We start from the raw sequence: 21,274 nt of genomic DNA on the forward strand, positions 1-21,274 counted from the left end.
AGGAACCACGATGTTGTCCCTCTCCATACGCATCATAACCATCGTCCCCCCACTGGCCGCGGGGCGGATCAAAGGACTCTCTAGTACTCGATTTCTGCCTTGTCTGCGACAGTCCCGAACGGTTCTGAGCAGGCCTCGCGACGACGTGAGGCGGAGGTGCGGCACGAGGTTGACCGCCAGCAGGCGTTGGCACGACTCCACGTGCCGCTCCACCCCGACCTGCAGCAGCCACAACAGCCACACCCGGCGCCTGCGGCCGAGGCTCAGCCCGACCCGCAGCCGCATGAGTAACAGCACCCACGCCCGACGCCGGAGGTCGCGGACCGCCTCTCCCGGCCGCAACCAGCGAAGGCACCTGCCCCGTCGGCCGAGCGCCCACATGGCCGCCGCCACGACCCTAGGTGGCTGGAGGCACACCTCCGCCCGCCGGCGGCCTCTGGCCAAGCGGCCCCATGGCCCCACGCCCAGCACTCACAGCCGGCGGCAGTACCGCTCCGCCCGGCGGCTGCGCCGCCCCGCCCCGGCCAACTGCAGCAGTGGCGGATTTCTTGGCGGGTGGCGCCGCAGCCCCGCGGCCAGCCATGGACTCAAGCGGCCGAATCCTTCTTGCCCGACCCAACCCACACGCCGGGAAGCCAGGAGTCCCTCGCCTAGGAACCCTAGCAGCAGCGTGCGACGGCTCCCGAGCGGTGGTTCGATCAATCTCGTACGTGCATGGAGGGCCATCGCTACGAGGAGTACTAGGACCCGGTACAGCCTGGGCCACATACCCATCTGACCCTGGCCCATCCCCTCGCGGCCTCGACTCCCCCCAAGCCGGCCCAACACAGCCCAACAACTCGTTCAAACGCATCGAGCGCTTCTCTGAGATCCCGATCTAAGGCACAGGCGTCACGGCCGGCGCCGGCGCCGGACAACCGCCCTTCCGCCTCGCACTCTTCCTACTCTTGACAGTAGTCCACGACTCCGGCCGAATCAAGTCGAAAAGCATAAGATTTGGAAGACTCACCTTAGGTATGGGGCCCTTCCAAGGTCTGAGCGCCGTCACCGCCGTTCGCCGATGAACAACGAGCCTAATCATCTCTTTCTTTTCGCCCGCATGAAGCCCTATTCGTGCCGGATCGTCCGATGGCAGAACTCGATCGATCATCGTTTCAACTCCATCCTCATTGTAACCTGAATGGAAAAATTCACAAATAAGATCTGAAGGCGTTGGCGTCGGAGGAGAAACCTGCGCGATCTCGTCCCCATCGTCGCCCGCCTCGTCCTCGTCGGAATCGGCAAGGGCCCAAAACCGGCCACCGACGCGCCGGCGAACACCGCCGGCATTGGACGGCGCTGCCACGGTCGCACGCGCAAGCGATCGCCCTGTCGCCCGCCCTGGCTGCCCGTCCATTCGCCCAGCACTCCCCTTAATATTTTGCTTGATTCAGATTCAGGTTCACACATCGTCTTATCTAGTCTAGCTAAACTCACTCTGCCATTGATAATGAATATAGATATATACCTAGAATCTTTCTTTCTTTCTTTTTGGCGGAGGAACCGAGTACCTCGAATCTTGCTAGTAACAGCTTTAGAGAATGAGTGGCGCTGACTAGCTAAGGTACATGCTGCTAGTTGTACTGCTATGATCTTCAGGCAAAGGCAAAGATGGAACAGCAGAGCCAACAGGCGGCATCCTTGCAGGGAGGCTCGGCAGTGGAGCCTCGAACCTTAGCACGTTGATGGCCTGCCTGATGGAAGGTCTCAGGCTGCGGTCATGGGCAGTGCACCATAGCCCTACGATGATCACACGCTCCATTTCTTGGACGTCGAACTCCCCGGTCAGCCGTGGGTCGGCAGCGTCAAGGACCCTTCCCTGGCTGTACAACTCCGACACCCGTTGAGCCAGGTGGATCACACTGTCGTCTGGCAGGACCACAACGGGCCTGCGTCCACACGCTATCTCCAGTAGGACAACTCCGAAGCTGTACATGTCCGACTCCGCGGTGGCCCTGCCGGTCACCATGCAGTCCGGGTCCATATACCCCATGGTGCCGGCGAGCTCCGTCGTGTGCGACCCATGGCTATGGTCAACGAGCCTTGCGAGCCCGAAGTCGCCAAGCTTGGCGCTGAAGCACGTGTCCAGCATGATGTTGCTCGGCTTGATGTCCCTGTGCAACACACATTGCTCCCACTCTTGGTGCAAGTACAGAAGCGCTGAGCTGATCCCCAGCATAATCTCATGCCTGAAAGTAGAAATAAATCACATGCACACCATGTTTATAACAACAAATAAAGGCCAAGCGATCCATAATATCCAGGCTTCCAAAAATGACTTCATGCCATGAATAATTACCTGACCGGCCACGTCAGTACACCCTCCATACTGTAAAGGTGAGTGTCGAGACTGCCACCGGGCATCAACTCATATACAAGGAGCTCGCCGGCTCCATGGCACCAGCCGATGAGTTGCACGAGATTGTGGTGCCGAAGCCGGCTTATGATCCTCACCTCAGAGATATACTCCTTCCTCCCCCGTTTTGAGCTCTTGGACACTCTTTTTATTGCCACATCAAGCTTCAAGTCCTTGATGAATCCTCTGTATACTGAACCGAAACCTCCTTCTCCGAGCTTCCCTCTGTCTGCGAAGTTACCCGTGGCCACGGCCAGCTCATTATAGCGAAATCGCTTGGGTCCTGTCCCTTTGCTGAACTCGTCTGCCATTTCCTCATCATCGAACAAGTCTTCTTCCATCTCCTCGGTCCTTTCATTCAGCCGGTGCGTGAAAACCCATACCAAGGTGCCTAGGCCGGCCAACAACAAGACTGAACCGGCAGCCGCAAACATGGCAATGTTCAGTGGCCGTTTTCTATGCTTGGAGCTCCGCAAAAATGATGCAGCTCCTGGTGAATACGTATATGAAACAGTACGTATGGTATGAAATTGATAATTCAGACGCATGATTTCATTTGTTGCGTATACGACAACACATGTGCGTACCTAATCTACTCCCTCCATTCCCTTATACAAGGCCACTATGAAAAATACATTTTGCATCTATACAAGGCCACTAACAGTAATCGAGGTAAAAATTAATAAAGTTTTCTCGTACTAGCAACTTATTTAATACTTGCATGCATATAGTCATAATGACACTGTGCTACTTTCTTCCCATTCCTTTCTTGCATGCATGCAAGCGTATTAATGAGCCCGATTAACGAAAGAAAAGTTGAATTGCAAAGTAGTCATTAAATATTACCTTGGTACCTGTAATTTGAGTTTGTGGCCTTGTATAAGGGAATGGAGAGAGTAATAAATTAAGGCAAGGAAGAAATACTGAACCTGTAGCAGGGGTGGTGATCTTCATCGGGTCTATGCTGTATCTCACATAGCAGTTGAACCCCTTGACATTACCAGCGGTGCTGTTAAGTTGTAGCACCATCAGTCTATGCAGATCGTCTACACACTTGGTGCACTCACTGGGTGCCAAGTCCCTTGAGCACTGCACCAGTCCGTACATGGCCTGTGAGTCGCTCTGCGGATCCGTGTCCGTGTACGTCTCATTCCCATACGCGAACCGCAGCGATGAGCCAGCCGCCTCCAACGACAGCCGGTTTATCAGCTTCCCCCGCGTTGTATTCATGCGGTCCATGTCATGGGCGTAGAACCCTCCGCCCTCGTCGAGTACGTCTGAGCGGGTGGATTCATCGGAGACGGAGAGGGAAGACTCGTTTGAGTATTTGAGGACGCAGGCGTCATAGAGTGCACCGGACACCCAGGTGTAGGGACACTCGTAGTTCACGAAGTTGGGTGCCCCTGACAAACAGCTCTCGCACATGGACAAGTTGAAGTTGACAAAGCACATGACAAGACCGAATACCTCGTTGGGCGGGCCGCCATTACTAGCTTGTTGGAACCCGCCGTTCTTCATGGCGCCATCACGGAGCTTCTGGGCAAGAGTCTGAGCATTTGACTGGCACTGCTTCAAGTTGTCGTAGGCCGCCCCGCTTCGGCAGTAAGAATCAATAAGTGTCTGGCCTTGCTCGTCAGCAGTTGCGCTGAGTGAGATGATGACGACGGTCAAGGACCATGGTAAGGAGATCAGCTGGACAAGGATCCAACTTGCCATGGTGTCTAAACCTGATGAACAGGAGGAAGTGATGTTGGCCTAAAGCATGCATTTGCGCAGGAGAAAACCACAGTAACTAAACTAAGCAGTGACACAATTTAATCATGAAAACAATGACAACATCAAAGAGATATGTAAGAGGAGTTTACGATGACATGAGGGCCGAGTCCACCACCACCACCACCACCACCACCACCACCACCACCACCACCACCAACAACAACAACAAAACAAGGAGGACCCTGCTAGCTGCCAAGGAAATAACTACTGCACAAGGGATTCCACTTGCCAAGGACGGCTGGGTTGCAGCTTGATTGGCCACACAAAAGCCTAAATTCTAACGATCAGACAGGCCAGAGAGAAAGGCCAGATATGGTCTTTTCACATTGTAGCAACAGCTGGATTGAGTGTTGTCTTCAGCTCGGCAGGCCAGAGCGAAGGCAACAGATGATATGAAAAATAATTTTTTTATTAGTATTTTCTGGAGTGGAGGCAGAATATTCACCCCGATTTCATTCATTAGTTAAGGAGAAGAGCTCGTAACATATATAAACAACAAAAGCCAACAAAAGGCTGGTAGAAAACAGGATATTTATCTTACCTAGGATACCGCCCCGCGTGGTCCAGACAGGGGGCACGGGCAGCGCCCCCGATCCCTTTCCTCAGCATACTGCTTTTGGTTGTTCCAAATCGTCCTTCGGTAGAATTAGAAAGGGATCGCTTGCTTCCAGAGGTTAGGATCACAAACAAGCTGTAACTGATTGGAGTTCCTAATTGATCTTTTCTTCCAGACAAGTGGTTTCTTTGCAGATAATTGGAAGAACATCCAAAACATTTTCTCCAGACAAATGGTTTCTGTGCAGGAGAAAATTGATTGCTGGCTCCCTTTCGATATGCCGGCCAAACATCTGGTAATCTGCATAAAACATTGGTACCCAGTGGCAAACATATCCGGCCGGCAGCTCGGCGATAGCATGATAAAGAGACTGTAGCCACGGGACAATAGGTTCTTGAGAAACCCTCAAACAGCAATTCTCCAGACAGAAGATCTGTTCTTAGCATACAGTAATTCAGCTGAAATTTTCTTCAAGATAACTGGTTGAACTTGAAATAAGAGGCCAAGTTGAACAACAAGTCAAGGGGAGGACAACGATAGCAGAGGGTTGTCTCATACTCTACATATATCACATATCAGACTGAATACCAATAATTCTATTTGGTATAACTAGGCTTTTAGTGGAAAACAGAATAGTTGAAAAGTCAGATATGCTAGGAATTGTCGGTTTGAGAAAAATGGCTTATGAAATCAGAGACTCACACCTAGCTCGCAGTTATGGAGATCATCTTGTTTCAGAATTGGTTTTTCTTTTCAGCCTTTGGTAATCAGACTTATATGTTCACAGTGCCTTGTCATGCAGTATTGCTCTTTGGGATACATAATTCTATTGATTTTATTTCTGCAACAAAGCATGCAAAGGTCCTTGTAATGTCCTAACATGTAACAAAATATTGAACTAGTTTTTATATTTTCCATTCCAAGATAGCATTATTCTATTTCATAAAGATTGCCGAGTATAAACAAGGTCAATTATATACAGGCTTACAACTTACATGGCAGGGTCGCCTTCACAGTCTACTAGATGCACCAAGATACTTGGAATAGCGGGCCTGAGCGATGATTCTGCCGGATTTTTTCTTCAGTTCCACAGTAGCCACTCCAACTGCTTTTACAGCGCGCACCTTGGCTCCGATATCAATCTCTACCTGCAAATGGCAACATACACTGTTATAATTACTGTACAATTGCAAGAACTTCAGAAGTGAAGCACTGACAACTCAAATTTTGCGTCAGGATTGGCATGATCATCCATGCACTTTGGAAAAAAAGAACAGCAACTATATCTTGATCAGGCTTAAGCACTAGAGCATCCTTAATGAGAATGGAGTACACTAAACAAATCTTGATATATGAACATGATTTGCCACGTAAACAATGATTTATCATGTTCAGTGCCATCTCTACCTGGTGGTAGCAGAGTGGAGTACAATTGTGTGAATCTACAAATTATTGGCTCTGTGTGTGAATATAAACAACACCGCGCTCACCATCAGATATCAAACATATCTTCAACACATGGGGCATTAGAGACAAATGTAACTGTATGAGCTCATTCCTCTGTAATAATAAACTACAATGAATTGACGTTTAGAGTTAGCCTTGTAGGATGTGAATTGATCGAGCAAAAGGATGCTGAAGAACCAACATGTATTCACACTCAATTCGGTAAGTCGTTTACATCCGAAAATGCAGCATCCAGGTAGGAGATGTTTATCCCTAGTATAGTGATGAGCCCCTGGTTTGTGCCGCAGCGGTGTAGAAGACAGCAGAGCCCACCAAGTCAAGCAGCGACTCAGTTGCGCCGCCGTGCAGGAAGTTGCCCGAGTTCTGTGATTGCCCACCAACACAACCATCAACAAAGATGCAGCAACTCAGCAACAATCAGCAGAATGCAGCAAGATTTTTTTCAGTGAACAATTAGATGATGGAATGGAAGTGTGCATTATTTCTGTAAATTAAGTTCCACAGCTACAGTAGTACAGTGGAATGGAATAAAAAAATGTGTAAAGAAATTCTAATGGAAGTACTCCCTCCGTCCTAAATTTTTTGTCTTAAATTCGTCTAGATACAAATGTATCTAATACTAAAAAGTGACTTGATACATCTGTATTTAGACAAATTTAAGACAAAAATTTTAGGACGGAGGGAGTACTTACTGCAATAGATTAGTAGATGGGGAAATAAAATTTGCTTGGGTTGGGTGCCAGCAGGAACTAATATTTTGTGAAGAGATGTAAACTGAAGTAGTATAATAGTGGAGTAGATGGGAAACTAAATTATGCTTTGGTTGGGTAACAATACTGTATAATAATTAGCAAGCATGGAGCAGGAATTCAGCAGGGAAGGGAAGAGGGAGGCTGACGAGGAGGCGGGACGGGGATGCCGCAGAGCACGAAGGCGTCGTAGAACCCGGAGGGCAGCGCGTCCGCCTGCTCCGCCGGCCGCCCCCTCCTCCAGCAGCCGGCGAGTCTTCTCCAGAGCCGCCGGCCGGCCGATCTGAGAGAGGTGAACGGAGGATGCGGGACTTCCTTTCTGTGTGGGCCCCGAGGCTTAGTTTTTTTTACGTCGTACTCCTTCTGTATGGACCCAGAGGGTTAGAGCAACTCCACTCGTTCGTCCCCCAGCGTATAGGTCCGCGCTATTTTAGACCCTCGCCCAGCGCTTTTTAGGCCCTGGGGCGATTAGGTCTCAGCCACGCCCCAGGTGCCGCCCCAAGCCGTGGTAATTCAAACTTGTCCTTTCCCGCTACCCAAAAAACGCCACAAGTCTGGCGATCAACGCCACAAAGTCCTGGCGATCGGCGATCACCTTGCCAAAGTTCGGCGATAAATAAAAAGTTCGGTGTTGAAAAGAAAGGACGCGTAGGCAAAGCATCAAATGGCGGCGTCGGCCTCCGGCGTCGGGTTGGCGGGAGTCGGCGTGCGCGGGCTGGTCGGCGTCGGCGCAGCTTCTGTGCAGGGCGTCATGGAGGCGTCGCTCGGGCTTGGCGGCAGCGTTGGGGTCGGCGTGGGAGTTGGCGCCGCCGTCGATGACATCTGGTTCAGGATGAGGCCACGCTCCGCGAGGTACCACACCTTGACCTGCTCGTCCATCGCCGACATGCCCCCCCCCCTCATTAGGAAAGCCAGGTCGGTGTTCCTCTTCTTCGCGGCGACGTTGGTCCGGAGCAGGTCGAGCTTGACGGCGCCGTTCGTCATCAACGCCGACCATCGCGCCTCGGTTTTATCTTCCCTCTGGGCGGTGCGGGTCTGGGCGTCAGCGATGCAATGCTCGATTGACTCTTGCAGGCATGCGGTAGCCAGCGCGACGTCCTTCATCGACTTGGCTCGCTTGTTCCTATCCGGGCGCCATCGGCCGCGCCCGACATCGGCGCGTCCGGCTTGTACGTCTCCTTGGTCTTGGTGAGGGTGCGCCGGACTTCCGCCCACTTCTCACACTTCTTGATCCGGGAGAACACGTGGAGGTACTTGAAATCTTGGCCGGTGCTGCTGTCCTGGCGATACATGGCGAACATCCGCACCATCTGCGCTGAGGAACAACAGTCGGCGGCACACACGGCGAAAGAATGAGCGAGAGACCGGCGTCATACCTGAACCTCGATGTTGCCGCCGCTCTCCGGGTGAGCCGCGATCTTCTCGACGATCCCATGCCATTTGTTGCACGTCGTTTGGATGAGCGCCCAATGATTCGCCATGGCCTTCGAGCCGAGCTGCATGTGGACGCTGGGGAAGTAGGGTCGACCAGCTTGCGCTCATCGAACTCGGACTTGATGCGCTCCCAATACGTGTCGACGTTCTGGTTCGTGCCGGTGATCGGGTCGAGGCAGACGATCTTCCACGCTTCGGCGAGGCGCTCGTCTTCTTTGCACGCCCACTTGACACGCGGCTCGCCGGTCCTGGCCGCCCCCTTCTTCTTTTTCCCCTTCCTTGCCGGAGCAAGCGTCGGCTCCTCCTCCTCCTCCTCCTCCACCTCCTCCTCGGGCTCCTCCTCGCCGTAGTCGAGCTCGCCGTCCATGTCGCCGTTGAGGTCCATTGTATCCTCTTGGGCAGTGAACCCGGGGGAGGCGGCGACGGCGGCCGAGCCGGTCGTGATGATGTCATCCCTGTCGGCCTCCGTCGCGTCGTGTTCGTCGAGATGCGACGATGAGGCTTGTGAGAAGAGCAGCGCGCCACGGGGCAGAGGTGGCGTCGGGGAGGATGCGTAGGCCGGCGGCGAGTAGGTGTACGGGTGGTACTGGATGCCGGCGAATGCGGGCGAGGGCGTGCGCGGGGCTGGGTGACCATGTGAAAAGGTGATATTGGGGTTGAACCCGCCGCGCGCGTCGCCGTCGGCGTAGCCAGGCGAGGGCGTGCACCCCAGGGGTGTGGCGACAACGAGAAGCCGGCCGGAGACCTGACGCTCTGCTGGCTCCAGGAAGCGTACGGGCCGTGGCCGCCGGGTGGATTCATCATCCCCGCGCGAGACGCCTCGGCTTGTTCGGCCGCGCGGTCTACCTGCTCAGGCACGCCGCAACCGCCGCCACCAGCGCCGCCCTGTCCCGGGCCTTCTTGGAGTTGGCCCTGTTCCGTCGGTCGGTGGTGACAGCCTCCCGGCGCTGAACTTCCGCCTTCCAGTCGGTGTTAGACATGCCCGGGGGCTTGGACGGCGGGGCCCTCTTCTTCCCCTGCTTCCTCTGCTTCGGCTGGGTGGCGTTGTCATCGGTAGCGGCGCGAGGGGCCATGTACTTCTTTAGCGGCATGGCGGCCGGATGGAGGGGAGAGGGAGGAGAATGGCGGGAGGAAGGGGAATGGAGGGAAACGGAGGGGGGAAGGGGGAAATCGACGGGAAAAGGGCCTTCTCTCGCCGACGGAGTGGATCCACGCTCCTTTTCGCTTCGGTCGGCGTCCCCAGGCGACCCCCAAGGGCTTGAGTTCGGCCCGGGTTCACCGGCTGTTATTTCAGCCCAAATCGGCGCTAAACGAGATCCTGGGGGCGTGACTGGGCTGATTTTCGGGCGCCGACGCTAAAAAATCTTCTTTGGGGGCCTGTTGGGGCGCGGCTGGAGTTGCTCTTAATTGGCACATGATTTTTCATGTCTTTTTCCAGGTACCAAAATGTACGTACAATACCACATTTTAATACTCCTACAAGACAACATAAATTAACATTGTGGTCACCCAAAATACACTGCATGACACCACAGTCCTGCTATAACCGAAAGAACCTTTCTGCTCCCGAGCTCAAATGAGCTTGGTGAATAGTAAAATCGGAAAAAATCGTAAACAATTAAAAAAACACAATTTTCTTTTGGGAGAAACATTGCCAAAAGTTCTAACTGCTTGCAAAAATTCATCCTGGAATCACATTCCTGTAAGGCGTGGCATAAAAAAAAGATTCAGTGCTCCAAAATGCTTTTGAAAGTAGCATTTTCAAAGTATCAATGTTGTTGTTTTTTTGCCACGCCTTCTAGGAATGTGATTTTAAGACGAATTTTTGCAAGCACCTAAAACTTTTGTCAATGTTTCACCCAAAATAAATTTGGAATTTTTTAATTTTATTTCAATTTTACTGTTCACCCGAGCTCAATTGTTGCTCGGGTGCAGAAACTCTGCTATAACACTCTACTCTCCGTAAAAGGACTCCAAACACCTAGCACCAGCTACTCTTCAATCAATGCATCCCCGTTCTCTGTTGAGCTACACTGCCGAATACTCTGGCATTTCTTTGTTTACACATATTCCAACATACAAGTATAACCAAGGAATCAAAAACCCTTCCCTCTCGCCTTCCGGATCCCTTTCCTAGCTGAGAGCCACCACATTTCCAACGAGTCTTGTGAGGAGGGGTTGGGGGCCGTCGGCTGAAACTCTAGGAAACACTTGCGCCATACAGTTCTTGCGGAGACGCAATGGATGAGAATACGATCAATGGTATCCTCCTCCTGAAGGGAAACATAACATTTTGACATCTGAGCCTTCAAGCCATGCCTCACACGTCGGTCGGAGGTCTGTTACCTGTGGTACGCAGCCAAGCAAGCAAACAAATTACACTTGAAGGGTGCCCAATAGCCCCAAGTGCAAGAGGTCGCAAGGAAACAAGTATTACCCTCACATAGAACACAGTAAACTGATTGCGCAGAGTCTGTGCCAATACACGACCATTGCCATCTACTACCTCCGTCCCAAAATATATGAGGTTAGCCTGCCAAAACATCATATATTTTGGAACGGAGGTGGTAAAGGCAGCAGACATTGTCGGGTCTCTCTGCACAGTATGCGCTGCATTGCCATAGCCGATCATATTTGCATTACCTGAAAGACCTACAACATTGGCTGAAACCCATCATGAGTCAATCAAAATCTCATGCAAAAGGTTCTCCTGTTGGCAACTTGTGTGCTCACGTGATACAGAACCAGGGGCAATGCCACGTACCGAGTACCCCTGAATCCATATGTCCCTACAAAACATCACAATGCATCCATCTCCTAGAGTATTTTGCACAAGGCTGCCAAAGGCCTGCTTAGCCGTGTCATCCTTAAAGCATAGTCAACCCTTGCCATGGTCGCTCAGTTCTACTCAACAATTCCCGCCTGTATCGAAGAGCAACACCTTGGAGATTCAAGTTTTTAACAACTAATCATCAATACATTTTAGGCTTGCACACATTGTCCCGTGCCACTAGACACATCTCGAAGGAATCATTGAGTGAAAAGGAGCAAAGAACGACAAAAGACGAGACCCTACTAGTCTTCACTCTTGTGGTTTCCTCTTCCTCGAGTCACAAATAATCCCGCTAAAGTAATAGGAATTAGGCCTAAGACGATTCCAAATAGAAAAATTTCAATCATTTCAATTTTTTCGAGGGGATAAAAGAATAGGTGCGAATGAACCTTTTGTTTAATCCTAAAAATAAGTTCTTTCAGTCTCGATTAGATACTTTTTTCTTTTCCGGAGATCGGAGCCAAACAAAGGTAAGACTCCACAGCGGCATGATCAGGATGATCCAAATGAGTCAAAAATGAGTCAAAACTTGTAAAAGTCCTTCCCGGTCCTCTCGTACTAGGGAAAAGTCCTCTCAATGCTCTAATGCCCACACTGGATATGGACCGATCAGTATCACGACATTCTGAACCCAGCTCATGTACCAAGCCAACCCAAAGTTTAGCTATCCATATAACTAAACTAACCAAACCAACAATTTTGTATTTGTAAATGAAGTGAGTCAAAGTTAAAAACTTTGATGGGTCTTTTCTATATGGGTTGCCCAGGACTAGAACTCCATATTATGCCTTGAAGAGGACTCGAACCTCCACGCTCTTCAGGACAAGATTTTGAGTCTCGCCCTCTATCTTGATGAGAGGAAACAGAAGCTCTTTTTACCTGTTGGGTAATTAATCATTCGAGGCCCTCTAAAGTTTGAGGCAAATGAACGCATTTTTGTTCGTCGATTGATCTCATTCGCACCAGTCGCACAGAAAGCTCTCAACTATTTCTTCATTTCCTCAAACACCCAAGCATGGGCATCCATCACTAGAAGATGGTGCACAAGTCTAGCAGAAAGGATGCCCTTGACTAGGACTAGCCGCTCAGACCTTTGGATGAGGCCCTCCAGCCAGGCAGGAATGACAACACACACTTGATCAAGCATCAGCTTCCACTGGTTCTTGGTCAAAGGGTTGATCTCAAGCTGAAGCCCAAGATATTTGCACGGGCAAGTGCCAATGTCACATCCAAGGATCTCACTCACCGCTGCTTGTCCAGGTCATGTTCTCTAATCATGATCGCCATTGACTTGCGCAATAGTTGACCTGCAAGCCAAATGCCTCTCCAAAGATCTGCAGCGCCTGTTTAATGAACCAATGATCAAGGACCAAAGGTCGGGGTGAACACACAACATCATCGGCATATATAGATAACTGTTGCATTGCCAAAACACTCTGAAAGGAGCTCAACACTTCATCCCCTAATGCTCTAGCCACTAGAACCATGAGCGCCTCCACTGCAATAGCAATCACCATAAGCGAGATAGGATCCCCTTGAGGCAAGGCCACACACATATGCAATCTTCCTCCCAGGCACCCCATTGACCAAGACTTTGGTGCTCGCCCAAGATACATTAATTCTCATCCACTTAAACCAAACATCCCCAAAACCTTTCTGATGTAACACTTCAAATAAGAAAGCCCAAGACAGGAAGTCAAAGGCTCAAGATATGTACACCTTCAGAAGTACTCCTCTACCCTTGTGTGAATCTTCCTTTCCACATGACAAACAAGTATGAAGTTGACATGCAAATACTCCCATTAATGATTATTGTCTGATTATCACAAATAATCTCCCCCATCCTCGGCCACAAGTGAGTCTTCAGAATCACAAATAGCTTTGTAGACAATGTGTAAGACTAATAGGTTGATAATTGCCCACCTCTCCGCAAAAGCCTTTTTGAGAATCAAGCACATCAACACTTTGTTGAACAAATCAAAACCTCTTCCATCCCACAAAGAGATTAAGAAGGGTCACCGTGATGTCCTTCTTAATGATTTTCCAAGCCTTTAGACATAAAATTCCAATGAATCCGTTCATACCTTAGAGCTCTATCCGGCGGCAGCTCTTTAATTACCTCCCAAACCTTCTCCAGTCTAAAGATACTCTCCAACTCATGCAGATCCAACGGAATCATGCAAATAAACAAAAGATTGAGAGTATGATCCCTAGTATGAATGGCCCCAATAAGATTCTAATGTACCCTAGAATATGCATATTGCTTTTATGCTTGGTCAATAATGGTGAGTCCATCGACCTTGACCGACTGAATAAGTTTCCATGCACGCCTGCCGCTTGACATGACATGAACGTTTTAATGTTTGCATCCCCTTCCTTAAGTAAGTGGATCCAGGATCTCTACCAGGCAACATTGGACTCAGGTGATCTCAATGCCAACAACAAGAGCTTCAGGGAGAAACTCACAGGGGTACTCACGTCCAGGGACACACATGCATGCGACCACCCATTTGCTTCAAGATTGATGCACTAGTTTATGCCATTAAACCTTAATCCATGCACTAGGGTCCATGCATACCAACTTTTGGCACCTCACATGCTTTCTATTTCATCTTCAAACTTGAACTATTGTATCTTTTAAACCGAAATTCCAAGTTTTCCGTTTGCATATTTTCATGTTCGTTGCCACGACTACTTTCGAATAAGACCAATTTTGAATACATTTAGACACCTTTTTGAAATTTTACCAAGTTCCAAATATTAAAACTTGATAGTTGTAATATTAAGTTTTATAAAGTTTCATATGCTTTTTATAAACTTACTCATTTTAAAACTTGTTGAAGTTTTAAAATTTTGTTAAAACTTTGGAGACCTGCATGATCTAAAGTTTCAGTTCCGAAACATATTTATTTTATCTTTTATTTCTATTAAGTATCAACAGTTAAAACTTAGCAAAGTTTTAAAGATGTGTCAAAACGTATTCAAAATTGGTCTTATTTCGAAGCTAATGAACACAAACATGCAAACGAAATATAAACTGGACTTTTGATTCCAAAGATATAATATATTGAAATTTACAAGCACTGTTCAAGAAGTCACCCGATTAATCAGTTACGAAGGGCATTGTTTTTCCCTGCACCAATCTAGTGAAGGGAAAATGACGTACAAACATGAGCCGACTAAATAGCATCTGGCTGAAATCGTTACGGGGTACCGAACCATGTTGTGTACCGCTCTATGCATGCAGGATTGGAAGAGCATCTGACAGCTGAAAATGCTCAGGTGGATCCTACGACCGAAATTGCTAGTGGGGTGAGAGGGCTGGAAAACCGCAGTTGTAATGTCTCTAAATAAATAGCATATATAACCCTATTGCATTTGTGCAGATCTCAATGCACCCACCCACGTGTACTTCATTGTTCACAACATTACATTAGGACAATGGATGTCGATATGTGGTACACCAAAAATCTCTATAAATTGTTCGGCAGTCCATACTTCCAAATCTTAAAATCTTGTAGTCGTACGCAAGGAGCAAAAGTAGGGAAGAGAAAGAAGCGGGTCTAAGAGGTGTAGGAATGAAGAAACGATAATGCCTCCTCTAGTATTGGAGGGGAGAAATGGTCTGATGTTTCTGATGCCTCCCATTCCTATGGATCTTAGACTCTCCTTCCTCTTACTTTTTGCTCATATAATTTAATTGGTGAGAAAAATCCTCCGTACAAAACCAAAAAAGAAAACAAACAATCCTACATGGATGGACATGAGGGGTCTCGGTAGAGTGCCATAAGGAGGAAAGTTTTATAATCAATGAACATGAGGACAACTATGATTCTTTCTCCTCGACTACAATTTGGGATTGAGATAACATCGTGTTTTTGCTAATGCATGTCACACTCATAATGTTCTTAAATGCTCCTTCTCATAATTTTGGCTTATATATATATACAAGCATAACATCTTTAACTCCGTGATAAGGTTGTTCAATACCGGTTTTGAGTAAACCCATGAAACCTGTCGTGGTTTTGTCACGGCAGATGTCCTTAGTGTCAGGGCTTAGTCACGAGGCCAACGCATCTATGTGGTAGCTTGAGAGGGGTTGAGTGAGACGAGAGACGCAGGGCGGATCAACACACAAAACAAGGGTTTAGACAGCTTCGGGCCCCGGGAAACATCATCCGGTAACAACCCTACATGATGTTTGTGGTTAGGTCTCATTATCATCACGAGGGAGTCGCCATAAACCGGCTCTTGTGTCTAGCCCTAGAGATTGTTTCTTTTTGCTTGTCTCTCTTTGGGGAGCCCTGCCCCTCCTTATATATGTTGAAGGGGCGGGCTATATGTGGAGTCCTATTAGGATTAGGACTAGTCTATCTCTAATACAAACCGGATACAAGTCCAGGTCTTAACTCCTTGTAAAACAAATATTCCTCACGCCTTTCCTCTTAAACCGGCCCACCATAGTATGAACCGGCCTTCATGAACCGCCCGTTGGGCCACCGGGTCTTGTCGCTCCTCTGACCTGCCTGCCGGATTATCAATGAATCGTAAACCGCCAGGTCCAAACGGGTCGCCAGTGAATCGTTAAGTCTCAGCCGGGTCTCAAGTAAACCGCCAAGTCCGGCCGGGTTATACTTCCGGCCGGTTTACGCCGCGGGGTATATCCCCGACATTAGCCCCCAGTTTAATTTGGATTTATCCATGTTAAACTGATCCTGTAAAACAAACACAAGAACAAATTTGACAGATTATGCTCCGGGTTAAGAATTCTTGTAAACCGGCATCTGATGATCCTTAAGTCCTTGTCATTTCCTCCTTCTAGAAAATCCGGGTTAACAAGCCAGCTTCATACTCAGCTTCATACTCAATTTGCCGACCTTGGTTTCTCACTGAGAAATATTGTGAAGAATAATCCACTTGAGTCGGCTTCCAAAGCGCCGGTTTAAGAAATATTGGTTTTGAAATACTCATATGATATTCAACCGGTTTGAAGATGTAGAAACTTGCCGGTTTATCATTGCCAACACTGCCGGGTTATAAAAACCGATAATTCCGGGTTATGATTGTTGCCAACGCCGGTTCATGATTGTTGCAGACACCGGGTCATAATGATTGATGATGCCGGGTCAATCTGGTTTGCTCAAAACTGAAAATCGGAAGATATTTCTCCATTATATCCATATTACTTGTAGCCTCCAAGTCTTGAACAGAACAAAGTGATGATTTGAAACTTGTTTCCATATAATTACTGCCACTTTGAAGAAATCCATGTTGTTCATCTCTAGTAAAAACTGAATACTCCATATATGTTGTAGCCCCCAAGTACCGGGTTGTCATGCTTGCAGCAACCTGGGACTTGTAATTGCTTATAAAAACTTCAATCAGTGTAGCCCCCAAGGGCCGGGTCATTATGCAATAATGAGCAGGGACTTTGTAAATATAATCATGTAGACTTGAGCAGTGATGTGTAGCCTCCAAGGGCCGGCTCATTAAGGTAATACTGAACTGGGACTTGATATATACTTCAATGAAAATAACATCTTATAATGTAGCCTCCATCGTAGGGCTTGAATTTTGACAGGAGCAATTGGTAGCCCCCAAGGGCCGGCTCATTATGATGTGATGAGTCGGGTCTTTCAATAAGGCCAATAAAAATGACTTTGCATTAGCCCCCAATGTAGGAGATATGCCCTAGAGGCAATAATAAATGTTATTGATTATCTCCCTGTTCATAATTATGTTTATGTTCCATGCTATAACTGCTGTGGTTCCCGAGCCCGTATATCCATAAAGGCTCTGGGGAGAACCCATATGCACGTGTGGAATAATAAACGATAAAATGTATTCCTAGTCATGCCTCTAAGACTAGCTCAAGTGTGGCATGATGATTCTGTTTTCCCAATCATGGGCATGTCTATGCCAAGCAACTTTGAGGGCACAATGTCAGGAAGGACATTTGTGTTGAATCGACCCGAATTGATGTTATGCTATGAGATTCATTCGTCGCAAGTTTATTGGTACATAACACAGAGATGGTTAATGTTTGCATGATTCCTTAGACCATGAGAGTATCGAGTTTCTTCATGCTTGCTTCATGAACTTTGGGGTTTGTTAAACGTCATCTGTAAATGGGTGGCTATTACGGCGGCTTACGGGTTCATGGAAAAGTGTGTCAAGTAACTTGATAGCTCAAGATTGGGATTTGCTCCTCCGACGATGGAGAGATATCTCTGGGCCCTCTCGGTGTTACGGTACCCATCATCGTCTGGCCAGACACTTTGTGATTTGATCACGGGGATGCCGGAATACGATAACGAGAAAAGAGAACAATACCGGTAACGAGGTAACTAGCATAGTGGACAAGTTGTTGATCCACGGGAATGCCAACATGTCTCACCTCGGGTATTTGTAACATATCGCGAAGCAACAGGAATAGCACACGGCAACTGGAGGTTCACTCGAATATTTATTCGTGTGGGTATAGGGGTCAATATGGGTGTCCACGGCTCCGATGTTGATCATTGATCGGAAGGGGTTCCGGGTCATGTCTATACTTCACCGAACCTATAGGGTCACACGCTTAAGGGTCATCTATCTGCTGAATACTAGACAAGGAGTCTGAGAGAAAATCACCGAAAAAGTTTCGGACACCGAAAAGTTTCGGACAGCGGAATCGTACCGCAGAGAGAGGTCATCGGATAAGTTTCGATGATACCGAAAAGTTGTTTCGGGATACACCATTAAGTCAAATTGGTTTCGGCACATGCCTGATAATTCTTGGATTATGCCAGAATCATTCTGGAAGCTTTTTGGAATTTTCTGAGATAAAAACCGGAAATGTTCCGGAGCTGCCGGAGCCACTTCAGATGCGTTTCGCAGATGAAAATCACTAAAACCGGAATTGTTTCGGAACGCGTTGAAAATCATTTTAGTGGGTACTGGAAATGTTCTTAGCCCACATAAATATTTTCAGTTCGATCAGACGCTAAAAAAATGTCGTCGTGAATAGTGAAAATCAGCTTTATGGTTACTTTATGGAAAGCCACCTTTTGGGGCTTTGCTCCAAAAGATCTTGGGGATGACATGGATGGATAGGAGCCATTTTTTGGGCCCCTCATGGGGGTGTGGCCGGCCACATGGGGTATCCCCCCTTGGGGACCCTCTTGTTCCTTGGTTTCACTCCTAGGTCCTTGTGGAAGGACTTCATTCATGTGCATTTTGGGTTTTTTGTGAAACTACCCTACCCCCTTGGGATTTCCTATAAATAGAGGTGGAGGGGCAGCCCTCCACACTCATCCCTTGCTCTCATACACATGCCATGCATTATCTGGCTTCTTCTCTCCCTCCCACGAAAAGAGTTTCGTAGAGCCATAAGGCTGTCTGGGTTCCGGCAGGAACTAGTTCTGGACGGCGAAGCCCTGCCGGATAGATGACACCGTATGTGTGCAACTCTGTAGAGAGATCGTAGTTTCGGTCTTAGTTCGTGAGTGCCTCCCGAAGGGCTGTCCGTGTGACCGTCCGAGTTTCGAAGGTCCTCCCGAAGGGCTGTCCGAGTGACCGTTCGAGTTTCGAAGGTCCTCCCAAAGGGCTGTCCGCGACACCGTCCGGGGGGGCTGTTCGACCGCCTCCCGGAGGGCTGTCTGAGGAGCAGATGAGGGTATTCATCCTCGTTTGGGAGGTTGTAAATCCTAGCTGCGGGGATCTGCACCGCCGATCGTCATCGACTCTACTTCCCGCTGCGCTACGAGTCGGTAACGAAAAAGATCAAACCATGTATGCAGTCTCCATAGTGGTCCTGGGCTGGTGCGTAGGTCGGAAAATTTTTGTTTTCTGTCGCGTTCCCCTTCAGTGGTATCAGAGCCGTGCTATGCGTAGATGTAGGTTTCGATCTAGAATACATGGAGATGTATGGGTATTGCATAATATAATTAGGTAGTAGATGAGATCTATTGCTGAAAATTATTTATGCGGGTGACAGATGAAATCTGTTACCCGAGGTTCTTGTTGCTTCCCTAGAATTTGCGTTTGCTCAATCTCGAGACAGCATGGTGGAATTTGACAAAGTTCTGGCAATCCGTGATCCTGATTGATCATGGAAGTGCTATCAGTTCTTTGGGTTCTGCCGTAGTCAAAAGAAAGATGAAATTCGCAGATGAAAGGGCATTGCAGATATGATCTGCACGGGGCTCATGCGTATGACGAAGTTTAGTATGGGGCTCGAGATTTAATTATCCCGTGTTTCATACACCCCGAGATGTTAATCTAGCAACTTGAATAATCATACTTGATGATAAAACGTTGGTCGCTGCGGTTTAAGTCAAAACCTTAGAAGCCATGTAAAATAAATTTTGCATAAACCGATTAGAGGCGTCTAACTTGGTTTTGCAGAATGTGCATATGATGTGGTATAGCAGTGCTCATACTAATTCGATTATGTATGAGATGACTATATGATGTAATTTGATTAACATGACCTGCGTGTCATGATTCGGCATGATGGTTGGAGCCATATGATTGCACTTTAATGACCTGCGTGTCCACCTTGTTGTAATGCATTATTTTGTTAGCTATAGAGATAGCAATATTATCTGGTGCATCGACAAGGTGGTGGCAATCTTCGCGAAGGTGAACACCGACGCGAATGCCGAAGACGAAGAAATGAAAGACTTCTCCGTTAGAAAGGGCTATACCATATCATGCTATTATGAATTGCCTGAGATGTTTATCCCTTATGATGCACCCTTCTTGATTGCGCGGTAGTCGCTTTTATTAGGGTGATCTCTCACTTAAAATACCAAGTAGTTAGTGTTCTCCCAAGTGTAGCACCGTCACGGCACCTATCTTTTCGGGGTGCGCCGTGTCACACGGGTACGAACGATTAGAGAAGTGTGAGGCGGGTGAGTTGAGACCTCGCAGCGAGATCACTTGGTTGTCTTGACGTTCAGGCATGACCGTCATGAGCTCGGAACACACGCATCGAAAGATGAACAAGAGTCACATAGAGATGTGATTGGCAAGTTGGCCTACCGGTTGAAATTTTTCGTCATCAGTGGTGTTACACCAATGGCGAACAATTGAAATGTGGGTCTTGTATCACTCACAATCAATTTTGAGAGATATTGAATTGAGTGGGAGCGCACTGTTGAATTAACATGTTTAATTCTTAGTGCAATTAATTATGAACATTGTCTAAGTGTTATATGCAAAATAGTTGTAGAATAATGGCTCGCGTTTCCACCTTCCCTGTTAAAATTGAATAGCTGTTAAATATCTGGTTAAAACTTTACGATTGGTACCGTAATATGAGGATTGTCCTCAAAAGTGCCGAGAAGGACTTTGTCCTATCGCATGCTTTCCGTATCCTCCCGCTAATGCTATGGATCATGTGACTCTCGTCCTTTGATCCAAAAGCTAGAATTCTATTACGGTCAAGTGGAATATGTTTGCTTCCATGAAACCCAAACTTCGAAAGTTGGGATAGTTATATGATATTCATGGAACTGAAAATTATTTTCAGATACAAACAAAGCAATGTTTGTTTGCAAGTATTAGTAAAAGTGTTTACTATGCATTTGACTGTTGGGAAAGGGATCCAGAAGAACGCCTGTCATATAATGAAAGGTGAATAAAACAACAACTTAAAGAGAAAGGAAGTGTCCAAAGGGTGTTAGTATGACTTACACGCCTAGGAAGTCCGGGGCTAACGCCACTCTTAAGTTGGGTGCTTCTTTTGCGAGTAGGAGAAATACTAAAAGTTAAACTGTTAGATGTATAAAGGCAGAAAGAAAGATGACTGGAATATCCAGCTCATGTATGAATGTCATACAAGTTTTTGATGTATAGTAGGCTGTTCAAAGATATAGTTCTTGGGAATTATGGTTAAACATGTTAATCACTAATTCTTGGGTATTGTGAGTTAATCACAAAGATACCCGCTCGATTGCATTCAATTGTGAATCACTGTAAGAGCTACTATGGCCTAAAAAGACTAGCCAGAAATGAGGTTAAGGTATACACAGGGAACATAGTAAATGTTACTATACCTTCCATCGGTGTATTGCCGT

The 21,274-nt window shown here is 47.7% G+C and overlaps 1 protein-coding gene across 9 annotated transcripts; it reads right to left on the minus strand.

Annotated features, from left to right (window-relative positions):
• Window positions 1–1,483: 1,483 nt before the first annotated feature.
• On the minus strand, window positions 1,484–7,343 carry LOC123119175 (L-type lectin-domain containing receptor kinase IX.1). 9 transcript variants are annotated; one of them, XM_044538881.1, is made up of 8 exons: window positions 7,093–7,343; window positions 6,409–6,557; window positions 6,218–6,300; window positions 5,723–5,875; window positions 4,713–5,027; window positions 3,325–4,122; window positions 2,339–2,885; window positions 1,484–2,228 (listed from the first exon to the last, which is right to left on the minus strand). In XM_044538881.1, the coding sequence occupies exons 6-8, from the start codon at window positions 4,109–4,111 to the stop codon at window positions 1,595–1,597; spliced, it is 1,968 nt and encodes a 655-aa protein (XP_044394816.1). In that variant the 5' UTR covers window positions 4,112–4,122; window positions 4,713–5,027; window positions 5,723–5,875; window positions 6,218–6,300; window positions 6,409–6,557; window positions 7,093–7,343; the 3' UTR covers window positions 1,484–1,594. The 9 variants fall into 9 exon arrangements, with proteins under 9 accessions (XP_044394816.1, XP_044394813.1, XP_044394814.1 ...); XM_044538878.1 differs by lacking the exon at window positions 6,218–6,300 and adding an exon at window positions 5,432–5,568 and having other exon boundaries at window positions 4,713–5,160; window positions 6,376–6,557; XM_044538879.1 differs by lacking the exon at window positions 6,218–6,300 and having other exon boundaries at window positions 4,713–5,160.
• Window positions 7,344–21,274: the final 13,931 nt, after the last annotated feature.

Source organism: Triticum aestivum, chromosome 5D, assembly GCF_018294505.1.
Source record: "Triticum aestivum cultivar Chinese Spring chromosome 5D, IWGSC CS RefSeq v2.1, whole genome shotgun sequence".
Taxonomy (NCBI): Eukaryota; Viridiplantae; Streptophyta; class Magnoliopsida; order Poales; family Poaceae; genus Triticum; species Triticum aestivum.